This window comes from Eurypyga helias, unplaced genomic scaffold (assembly GCF_000690775.1).
Source record: "Eurypyga helias isolate BGI_N326 unplaced genomic scaffold, ASM69077v1 scaffold5514, whole genome shotgun sequence".
NCBI classification, from domain to species: Eukaryota; Metazoa; Chordata; class Aves; order Eurypygiformes; family Eurypygidae; genus Eurypyga; species Eurypyga helias.
Window position 1 is genome coordinate 30,795 of NW_010248077.1, and position 12,464 is coordinate 43,258.

The 12,464-nt window shown below is 40.5% G+C and overlaps 1 protein-coding gene across 1 annotated transcript in view; it reads right to left on the reverse strand.

Annotated features, from left to right (window-relative positions):
- LOC104509102 (potassium channel subfamily K member 2-like) overlaps positions 1-12,144 on the reverse strand; it is a gene marked incomplete at its 3' end in the record, with an annotated part of 14,263 nt that extends 2,119 nt beyond the window's left edge. Inside the window, exons 1-2 of the mRNA XM_010150931.1 lie at positions 12,054-12,144; positions 11,328-11,638 (exon numbers count right to left, since the gene is read on the reverse strand). Of these exons, the coding sequence (XP_010149233.1) occupies positions 11,328-11,638; positions 12,054-12,144 (402 nt within the window). The remainder of the gene's footprint in view (positions 1-11,327; positions 11,639-12,053) is intronic.
- Between the last annotated feature and the right edge of the window lie 320 nt (positions 12,145-12,464).

Genomic DNA, 12,464 nt, shown 5'->3' on the forward strand with positions numbered 1-12,464 from the left:
TTTGGGGGACTAAGAACTTTCATCAGAAGTCCTTGTACCTACAAACAGGAACATGCTCTCCAGTGAGGGCATCATGTGGTCAAGCACTGGATCAATCTAATTTTATGGGACCATTCATGTTTTATTACAGTTTATTGTACTGGATACTGCTCAAAGACCCATTACAGCTCTGCATTTCCTAACTGCACTATACTGTACCTACAGACTTCCAGGGAGAAAGACACAACTTACCCCAAAACTACTCTGTTGAATCAGACTTAACAAAACATGACAGATGGCTACAAAAGACAATTAGCTGCTATTATTATGTCTTTGATTTTAGCCAACTACTAATTAGGAAAAGAAGCAGGGCAAGTAGGCAAGCGATGCTTCCTCTCCATACATCCTCCCAGCTTCTGACTAAGCTCAGTTTTGGGGACTTTCTGAGTGGGAGTCTGCATCTGCATCATGGTGTTCAGACTGCTTTGGGTGGATCATTTTACCAGGAATTTATCGAACTACTTTTGGACCCCACTCGTATGTTGGGAGCCAAGTCAATTTCTGGCAGTAGTTCTGCAGTTTACTTGTGGATCATTTAAAAAAGCATTTCCCTTTTGAGATTTTTATGTATTTTGAAGTAATTTTGTAAGCTCTTATGTTACAAGAAACACTTGAATAGCAATTTCTTACTTGTCTCCTTCAAGAAATTAGTGAACTTATAGACACATCAGCTGCCTCTTTTTTCCAAATTAAAAATCATTCTTATTAAATAGTATGTTTACCTATTTAGATAAATCAGTTGAATTTTGTATGTAACTAATATTTTATTGCCAACGTTTCTCATTGACCTTCTCTGTACCTTAACTTATTTACCTTATCGATTGTTTTAAATATAGTTTTAGTCATACAGGGACAGATGATGCCTTCTGCATCACCAGGTTATTAAATTCCAAACACACACAATTGCGCTTTCTCCGGGGTTGTTCCCATATTTGGAGGGAGCCAGCCTTAAATACTAACAAAGCTGCTGCATTATATTCCTTCAAACTCTTCCGTAAGAGTCTTCCTTACTAGAAAGGATGTCAGTTAGGTAAGGTTGCTGGTTTGCTGAGATCAATACCACTGTCCCATAAAGTCTTTGAATGTTGCCTGCAGGTTTCTGGGGAGGCGTAACTGCATTTTCAGTTCTTCGGATCAGAAGACACCTCTTCTTAGTTTGGTCAGTGCCTATGGGCAGATCCTCATCTAAGACTGTTCCCAAGCATAATTTTAAAAGAAAATAATATATAACATAACCCCTAATATACGTACATTTCAGGGCACTAATTTCATGGCAGCATCTTCTTTTCGACTATGCCCACTGCACAAACTTACCTGGAATATTGAATATTAACATTTCCTTTAGCTCGGAATAAAAACCCAGGCTTGTGCAGCTGGTTTCCATTAACTTCACTAGGGGCCAGGATCTCACCCTCAGCATTCAAATAGCATGCTTTTCATTGTCAGTGGTGTTGGATTCAATTTCCTCTGCCGTTTTATTCCTGGTCTTCAGCCTTTTTTCTTGATTGAAGCCTTACTACCGGAGCAACCACAACCACTTCATTTGTCACAAGTCTGGCATGTCACTCTTTCTTTGCTTCATAACTTCTTTCTGTCACCTGAGCCCTTCGGCTTATCCAAACTTATACAATAGCAATCGCAACTCTGTGCATTTTAAATCTCGAAACAGAATCGTGAAAACTCTTGAATAATCTGTACATTTATTATATGCTACAGTTTGTAAACACTTTGTGTGACCCTAACATGGAAATTTCTTGACTTTTCAAAAATTATTTTATAGCATTAAAGTTTAATGGCTGCATCAGTGGCAATTTTTCTAGTTTTTATTATTATTCCATATACAAACTGAATTCTGACTTAAACACAGTTTCACTTCAGCACTACAGAACCAGTCAGCATTAGAACAGGAATGTGGACAGTTTCAATTCTTAAATAATATAAGTTATTTCACTTGCCTTACCTTCTTCCAGAACATTTGTCTACTAGTTGTTTCATATGAGATGACTGAGAAAAGAGCAGAAGGGGGATCACCCAGCACATGGCACCGAGTCAAGGCCTTTTTGTGCAACAATCTTAAGAATAATATTATATGGTTACAGTAAAAGTAATAGGTTTTTCACCATTTGCTCTTCTTTAATTATCTTTAAAATGGTGAAAATTTGGGGGTTTTTATAGTAAAAAGAACTGAAATATAATTTTCAAATACCTAAAGATTGTAGGAACTGTGTTCCCATTTTTTAAGTTATGTGGATTCTTAAGCTATCTCTGAACTGTAATTTAGGATTGGCATGAGTTGTATCTGAGTATGATCCTAGCTTATACTACATCCAAACTACCTGGCTTTACACCCATATTCAGGAATATCTTTAGTACAGCATCAGAGAAAAGAGACAGAGACGCTTGAGCCCAGAGCGGATAGGCCAGGTGTGACCTGTACTTTTTTGCTTGAAATCAGAACACAGGGAAAAGAAGAGTGACAATATAAAGTCTCATTTTAATTTTAATTGATTGTCAGCTTTTAATTTCCTATATAATTTGGAAACACTTTCTGGTAAATACATTGCACAGTTTTGTATTATCACATCCCTGTGTTTAACGCAGATATCTGTCTGTAGAGGCCACACTGAGCTACCCTTGCATATTAAGATGCAGAATTTTGTGACTTTTTTCTGTCAAAACAAGAGATAAAACAGCCTTTCCAACAGAACAGTTACTTTGTGACAACAGAAGACGATTCTCTTAGGTCAAGGACTTCGACCTCTGTTCCTCTGACCCTGCAAGGAGCCGATGGGGATGAGCGACAAAAGCCAGCTATAGGGCAGGTGTCTGCGGAGCCACAGGAGAAACACAGAGAGGTTCTAAACTGCGACGGCTGGCCTCGTAGTCAACCGCTGGCTCATCCAGAGAACAGGCAGAAGTAAGTTTGTGTCAAACCACTCACCCTAATGCTCATCTCCTCGTCCCACCCAGGCTCTGAATATGTGCTTTTTGTACCATCTACCAGTCGCTTCACTTCTATGAGATGATGTAACACAACACTTCATTACTCCCAGCTTTTCTATCCAAAGATTAAAATAGAAGCACCTTAAATTATGCTTCTGATAAAATACAGAGCGTGCAGTCTTCGTTACCCAGCTTGTCAGGAGTTAGCTTGTGCTTCCTGGCAATCATTTAACAAGCGACGTCAAGAAGTCAGGTATGCCTCAAAGCTTCTGGAAACTCATTTCTCAGCCTGGATGTCTTTCTTTGCTGTCCTGCTGCCATTTGACAAGGGCACTCTCTCACTCCCCAGTATGATAGATCTCATATGGCCCAGCTACTGCATGAGTCCTGTGTTTTTATTTCAGCTTTGATTTACAAAGAATGGAAATCCTAGTTCTTTGTTCAGAGCCACACTAGGATGCTTTTAGCACTTAGCAAACAACTCTCCAGCCTCCAAAAGCACATTCTTTTGAGCCTTGCTGTTGAAAGAGATTGCAAAGATGTTTGTATTATGATTCTGTGACTCCATGTTTTTCCTTTTAGCTTGTATAACGTATGACTATAATCTGCACTGGAGACCAGTATCCAACACGTTGAAGAACTGAAGAACTCTTATCACCCTACGTTCACATCTACTTGAACTAAAAACGTATAAAAGCATATTGAAACACATTTCTATTTCTAAATATGCATTACAAACAGGCTCTGTATATAATTTTTTTTTTATGTGTGCATTCTTATATATGTGTGCACACATACACGTTCAGGGAAGAGAGTTTTTCTTTGCTTCTTGAGATTAAAGACTGGAAGAATTATGCAGACAGCTGCTCAGCAAAACTGTCTTACTAATGAGTCATATCTGCCACCCTTTCTAAGACAAAAGCTGTCATTCAGATGCATTCAGGCTAGCTAGGTTCTAGGTCCTCTGAAACTGTTCATCTGAAGTAAATGTAACCTTTAAGAGCCCCAACACCAGAGGCAGCAAAAAAAATTTAGCAACCAACCTGCTTAAACAAGGAAGTGAGAAGGGCAATTAGAATTTATATGTTATTATCCCAAAAATCTGTGTCATTCATATGGTCATGAAGGATAAAAAATGCTTGTTTAAAAAAAAAAAACAAACAAACCCTCTTGGTTTAACTATCATGTAGAAAATAACTACAGAAAAGGGACTTGCCCTGTCACTGAAGGGAACGCTCCCAGGCAAGAGAAAGTTTGGCAAAATATTCCCTCCAGAGCCACATGAGGGGATCTGGCTGTAAGAGGACGGCAGGAATGGGAGCAACCTTAAGAGGGGTGCATGTATCCCAGGGGCTTCTGCAGGAGGGTGTGTGGGTGGAGGACCACCCTGGGTAAGGTTATGATCGAAGATCTTTCACAGAGATATTTTATTTAACAAATACGCCTCTGATCTGGGGATAAAGGTAGAATTTGGGGGGGTTTATTGTGGAGGAGCAATAGCAACTGAACATTTAGTTCTGATTCAAGTGAAACAGAAAGCAAATACTGGGATGAAAACCAGACTTCCAGATTCAGCGAGAGGAAGAGAGATCAGACCTTACTGTACCATTTAGGACGACCTTTATAAGATTAAGATTACACATGCTCGAGTGCTTTGACAGACAGAACCCTTACCTAGGACAGACATCTGCAGAAGGTAACAACACAGTTCCTGCACTTCGTATTTTAACTACTTTAAAAATCTTTCATTTCACATTGCTTTGAGACCACCAACAGGCAGCTCTGCTACCGGTATTTGCTATTTGTCACAAGCTTCACATCTGACACGTAGACAGTACATTAAAGAACTGATGCAATGGTACTTTGGCTCCCCAGATAAATAAATAAAATATGCTGCAGCATCAATTTCTTTGATGCTGTTCTACCGATTTTTTCAAGGCTTTAAGGTTTGCAAAGAATAAACACTTGCTGCTTCCAGGTTAGGATCCAGACATGGGATGGTTCCTGCTTCCTTTTGGAGGGGCTGGAAGGAATTGCAAAAGGGAGAGACTAAGAATATTTAGGTTTTAAACTGGTACATTCAAACACTCTCAAAAAGTTCCTGCTTAGAGGACCCATAAGCTAATGTTCACAGGGCTGAGAATGTCCATAAATGTGATTCGAAGAATGAATAAAATTTGATTCAAGCTTAATAGGCTTAGTTAATAAATTTTAAATTTGTCTAAATAAATTTCAGATTTGCCTGAAAACAAGATCTTTGCACCTCTGTGATTTATGATCTCAAAAAAAACAAAGATACAGCAAGTTCAAATACCTTCTAATCACTAGGAGAGAAAGACAGATTTACACTTCTGTATTTTAACAGTTTTCTACATGATCAGAGAGGTTGCAGCTCAAGGAGCTTCTCTGGCTGAAATAAAACGACATATTCCTGAGAACTGAACAAAATTAGTTTCTTGGGGCTGCAATGAAATTGTAAAAATCTCTATGAAAAAGACACAAAAACAGCTACTGGTGGAGGGGCAACTTAATGTAGCTAGCTACCTTAAAATATAAAAATTTATATTTTTATAAACAGAAAACACATATTTAAAAGCAAAATATTTTTACAAGAAATTAATCACATAGGAAGCCATGATGATATTCTGGTGATGCCAATTTGATGAGAGAAACACTGCTCCTATGTCATTCATAACTGTGTCAAGCTTTCCTCAAGAGAGATAAAGAAAAAAAAAAAATTTCCTCAAGGGAGATAAAAAGAAAACACATTTTTGTCTCATTCACAGTCGAAAAGATGAATGGAAAGAAAAGAGAGAATGCAGCTGACACAAATGTAATACGAAAACCTCCATGGGACATGGCTGTGGATCCCAGCACGGAGAGCTGTTCTCCTCCTGTTAAACATAAGCCCACACAAAACCCAAAGAGATAAACTTGCAAGATCAAGGTCAGTTCAGCTAATTCTGGCGGTTCCTTAATCTTTTGTTTGTTTGTTTTAAATGCAAACACATTTTTGTGGGCATTCAGTTTTCAGAAGAATCCCCGTATCCTGAAAGAGGTTGGGCTTAAAAGTCTTTTAAGGAGCCCTTTATTGCTTAGACAGTTTGGTGCAGCACCCTGAAAACTTGTTCAGGTTTTGAAATGAAGGTTTTATAAGACAAAAATTACCACTTGAAACACATTAAAAGATTGTGCTGTTTAGTGTGATATTATACTTTCCACTTGTTAGGGTTTTCAGAATAAACACATTTGGAAAATATTTCTGCTAAAGACACCAGAAACCAGGCATGCTCTGTTATTAACTTCAGTTTCACTGTAGCTTTCCTTGAAAACTCTTTATTAAGGTTTCATAATTAACTCTACGAAGCTAACTAAAATAATTCACACCAGCTTGCTGGGACACTCTAGATATTTAAAATAATATAACTGAAATTTCTCTTATTTCTTATGTTTATATGCAAAAATAATACATGAAACAATTTAGTGCTTGGGATTTAAAAGGAATCTTTTTTCCATTTTGATTTATAAAGGTCAACACTAAAATAACTGCTGAGCAATACATAATTAGGAGATATTTACATAAAAAAAGTTCTCCTGGTTTTTTAAATCTTTGGCAGGGGGACAAATATTTGTCTCTTATTGCCAAACCCTCCCACAATACACAATATTGGTCACATCCTTAACTCCTAGGAACAACATGGGTTCTGGGGAGTGGAAAGCAAATTAATTTCCCCCTGTAGAGGAATGAGGTGTATGAAACCACAAGAATGGCAGTTTTGCAGAGCTGTTGGATATCACACTCAGTCAGGCTCACCTGTCCCCAGAGACGAACTCTGAACCCCAAGAGATGTCACCAAGGTATATGCATCTACCTGATGGCTGCGCAGCACTGCAGCAGGCCATGCACACAACCTGAACATCTGCAGCGTCACCAAAGGCCTCTTTACATTTGCTGCTATGCAGAGGAGCATAACTACAGCAGGAGATTCTGCTGGGTGCTTGGCAATACACTTTGTGCATCTGAGTTTGGAAACTGTCTCCAACATCTTCAGATGTTTAGCTTACTGTAGGGAACAGCCAACACACTAAAAGAGAACTAGAACTAGATTGAAATAAGTAAAAATACAAGTTATCTAATCAGAGATTTTTTTCATTCTTTAATGCTTACTGTTATTTATGTGTGTATAGCTGGATTACTCACAGATTTCTACCAGCTTCTGCCCACAGAAAGCGCAGTGGTGGGAAAAACCTGTTCCATGCCAGATGTAAAAAATGCCTAGTGTAAATGAAGATCAGGTCTATATATTTTGTCACATATACATAAAGTCCACACAGTCTGAACTACATTTGCTCTTATATTCAATCACCTGGCAGTTACTTTGCATTGCATGGCAGGGCCTAATTGAGAGCAGGCATGGACAGAGAAACCAAAACACCATCTATAATGAATTGTTCAGAGTCCTTTTTCCTTCCAAAAGAAGGAAGAATAGAAAACTCTGTGCCCACAACCCTTTCTACAGCATTATAATGTATTAGATATTATACATAACCTTCACTAATCCAAGGAGTTCTCACCTATTAATAACTGAGATCCTTTCAAGACTTTCCAACTCAAACTTTAAAAACTGAAGTTTAACATCAGACCGTGCACGACTTGCTGGTCTGTTTTATCCTCTTTAGACTCACGAAGGTAGTGCTTTTATGTTCACAATTTTCCCTCCTTGGACATTTATTTGGTTGTACGTTTAGATATAGCACCACTGATTGCTGTGCACTGCCCACCTCAGCACTGTTGGGTACAGCACGCAGTGATCCGCTTGATATTGTTGTTAATACTGGCTCAAGGCTACAGCAAAAGGAGTTGAAATTGCCTGGAAAAAAAATGGCCTCTTGGGTGTACAGCTATGCTCTGCGTGACTTTTGCACATGTTAAGTACGGTACTAAATGGAAGTGCTCACGAAATACCAAAAAGATGATGCACCAGGGAGAAGGTCTCAGGGTCATACACTGCTGATGTTCATTGCAGGTATATTTTATTATAGTTTATAATATTATTATTTATACTGAGGCAACCAGTAACTGAAGTCGTTTAGACTGAAAGAGATTTGCAACAGCGGGCCATGGAAACCAGAGGTGGAGAAGGTCATGAAGACCACCTTTTTGTCAACACACAAGCAATGCTCCTGCACTGGGCTGAAAAGTCATGAGGAAAACCCAGGTCATTTTTCAGAGGCAGCTGAGGCTACTTGCCTCTCATCATCAGAGCACTCTGTTTCATTAACTTTGGATACATTCTGTGCTGCACAGCAGTTCTCCGCTGCCCCATGTTTCATGTGTATATAAAATACATAAAGTGCATAAAAGTATAATTCAGTCTGAACACACCTAGAGGAGCCACACAATCAATGTGGGAGCACATAGTTTCAGGAACTCAAAACCCAGGGAAAAAAGCTGTGTGTGCTGAAAAGTTAGCAGCAGTATATATTGTTGTGCCAGGAAGGTTTTTGCTGACCAGTGAGATAAAATAAGGATGGCGAAGACAGGAAGGGAAAATTCCCTGTCTTGTGTGTGTTTATAGAAGCACACCACTCCGTGTGGTAATCAGCTCTGTGGCAAAGGGAAGATTTTAGCAAAGGTGATGGAAACTAGATGGCCCATGGGTGCTAGCAAACTGGACTTTCATTCCACCTGTAGAATATTTTTTAGCTGAATTTCTGCTCTCGAACTGGTCTCCTTAACATGCTCACCTGCCTAAGCCAGTGTGCGTTGCAGTGTTGGTTAGCAGTCTTGCAATAGCCAAGCCTGCCCCAGGGTAAGGATTACATGGCAGATCAGAAGTTGTGAAGGTTGGAAAAGCCTGGCGTGATAAGCACCTTGAGCAATGACTCGCACGAACCAGAGCCAAACCAGTTTCTGGAATGCCAGAACACTAAGTTCAAAAGGAAAAGTTTATAATGAATTTCATTATAGTTTGACTCAAGGTAAATACTTGATTAAAGAAGACATTACAGTCTGTAAGCTCTCTAATTTTCTTCACACACACTAATCATTCCAGCTTCCTACTACACTAGTACATACTAATTTTCAGTTTTATAGATTTCAGTGAATTCTTAAACATCATTTACTTTTTCCTCACACACACTATTTATTTTTATTCATACAGGCATCCTACAAAAACTGAAGAAACACTGCATTATATTGTAATAGCAGTCAGACATACACCCAAAGAGACAAAATGTATTCCAATAATTTAGCTTCTGTGACAAAGTGGTTAAGTAGGCAAGAAATATGGTCCCATGGTTAGGGTAGCAGCATAGACTTAGAAAAATGGATTTGAGACTGTTTTACCACTGATTTCCCATTTTACTTTGCGTAAGTCACTTAATTGCTGACCCTTAAACAACTTGTAATTTTTTATCCTGTGTAAAGAAAGACACCCAAATGCACTTGAAGGACCAGGCTCCCTATACCTCAGCTCCTACAAAAGGAGCTTAACAGCACATTCCTACCTCCACATTGTGGTGTTCTTCCCAGACATCAGAAGGGAAGAAGGAGAAATTAAGTTTTCCATTTACCCCCAACAACATGCAGAGCAAACTCCTCCTGCAACCAGCCCTCGCCCACGTGGCGTGGGAGGCTGCGTCACACCCACTCTGGGCTTCACAAGCTTGTGTCTTTCTGGTCATGCTGAGATCGCTAGCGAAGATGGGAGCTATTGCTGATACAGGCATCTGTGCTCTTCAAATTGTACAGAAAGTGTCATTTATTTTACACGGAACATCAAATGGGCATTGAATGCTGATGAAGTGGGTTTTTATTACCAATCTGTGCTTCCGGGTAGGGAATCAAAAATGCTAAAACATCTAAGTGCTCCAGAACAAATTTCAACAGTTGTTGCCTTCGGGACCATCTCACAGATGATATAAGATAATATTGCTTCCCAATTTCTATTTTTATCTTCACAAGTACAGGATCTGACCTAAAAATTTCCTATGAGGGTATTTATGCTACCTGCAAGAGATTGTTTTAATCAAGATATGCACGCATATTTCTTGGAAAGATTATCTTGCATTACGCTGTCAAAACATAGTTATTACACAGCATTGGAACTCACATGGAGAGCACCCCTAGTCAGGACACATGGAGGTAGGAACTGCCTGACAGTCATTTAGGGGGTGGCAGTTTTGGAACATGTTTTAGCAACAAGGCAGGGAGAAATCACAACATACAATACATTTTCACGGTTTACCTTTAAAATTCACATGCAGTGTGCCATAAAACTAACTCAGTACATCAGAGCTCTTCATGTAAAACTGAAAAACCCCAGGTGTCCATGCTGATGCTTAAGGCAGATGAGAGGTAAAATCAACTTCTAAACTCCCAGCCAGATCTGCTGTCAAAAACCACCTCTGGAAATCTTTGCTGCCCATGCAACTGGCATGCTCCAGAGCCCATGCTAGCCAGGGTCTGGATGCCCAACGGCCTCTCCTGCCCTCCGGTGCCCCATCTCAGGCTCTGCAGACCCAGGCGGCCTCAGGGCTATTGCTGACAAAGGGGTCAACTCTTGGCTGTCCACTCCAGCCTCATGTTTGATGGTCTCAGACCCAGGACCAAGATTATTACGCAACCCCTTGCTGTTCCCTGCAGTGCCACTGGGTATTCCGGAACACGGGAACATGGGATTTAAGGTGGAGAGGGCCTCGTAAGGCGCTGGATCTAGTTCTGTGCTACTGCAAATAAATATTTCCTATGGTTCTGAGGCAGGTGACCTGTAAGGGTAAAATCGTGTTAGTAGGAACACACCAACGTCCATCGGTTGTGGATGTGCCTTTAAGAAGCGGAGAAAATTGAGATTTAAGATCAAAATAGAAAGTCCATGGTGCTTTCCTCTACATAAAACAAATTCAATAAAAACAAACATCCAGCTGAAAGGCAAGCCAGCTTGATACAATCACAGTAAATTAGAACTCCTTTAAGGCAATGGATGGTGTATTTTCTTCCTCAGAATTAGGCATTTCAAATATTGACAGACCTAGTAAGGCACAATCAATATATCAATTCCTTTGTGACCTATTAATTATATATATTGCTGATGAATAATCATTTAATTAGCATAATGGGAGGCTTCAGTGAAAAGGCTGTCTACCAAGGGTAGTAGACCTAAAAATAGCAATAGCTTTTCAACCATGAGGCTTTGCATGAAAATGCTGGTCCTAACACTTGTTACACATCGCTCGGCCAATAGAAAGCTTTGCTAATAAATGCTTTCCCCTTTATCGTAGCAGAGCTGCCATACGGAATTTGTTCCTCTGAGGCAGGGTGACAAGGGTTGGGTATGGATTACCTGAATCAGTTCATCGAGCTCTGTTGCATTCACACAGGAATGCTGAGATACGAACGTCTGCTTCTGAATCACAATGGTGGTTTTCAGGGAGGTCTCATGAGGTTGCTCCAGGGCTTTAAAGACTGTTGCTCCAATTATTAAATACACGACTACCACCAGAAAAATTGTTGAGACTGTCTTCCATTTCATAACATTAATAGCCGAATCACTTTCCTCCCGTGAAGAGAGCACGGTAGGCTTGGTGGAAAATGATAATCTTGGTTTGGAGTTCTGAGTGGCCGATTTGGGATCCAGCAAGTCAGGTGCCGCCACTGGCAAAACAGAAAAAGAAAGTTAACGTTTGCAGCTCCGCTCAGATTCCATCAACAGAACTTCTTGCCAAGAGGTTACAGAAATTCTGTTGCTCCCAGCTGGAACTCTTAAACTGCTGACCCTTTCACAGAAACCCCATGCCACGTTACGACGAAGCTGCTGCTCTCAGTAGTATTTTCCACTTTACACACGTTTCCAACATTTTCTGTGTACGTCTGTCCCCTTCTGCTACTCGATCATTTCAAAAGCACAGATTTCCCCCGCGCTCTTGCCTTTCAGTCGGCGTGAGGTGGTACTTTGCTGCAGGGATTCTTTACACCCACCACTCTCTTCAGCACCGCTACGCGGCTTTCCAGCTGCGTTACCTCAGCATTACAGAGGTAGCAGAAAAGCCCGAATCCTTCTTTCTCTCACCCCCTTTGCCCTGTGCTCCGACAACTGCTCTCTGAGAACAGCTGCACGATCGCTTCCGAACTGCCCAGGCACGACCATAAAAACAATACATTGCTCATGGTACCGGTGTTCAGGCATCAATTGCCTATCGATTACGCCTTTCAGAAGATACCAGTAAAGCGTATGTGTACTTACTGGAAAAATCACCCATTTGTTACGGCGCGTATTGTTATTTACAGCTACAGAAACCCACGGGCTGGGGAATGAGGAGCTGAGCGGGTTGTCAAGTATCCCGATAACTCATGCGACTGCCGGCAACTACAGGGGCACTAACGAACGGCGATCCGCCACACCGAGTGCAGGTAGAGGTCCCCCGTGGGAAGATGGCCACGGCAGTTCACCCCCCGGGCTGTATTTAATCTGGTTTGAACC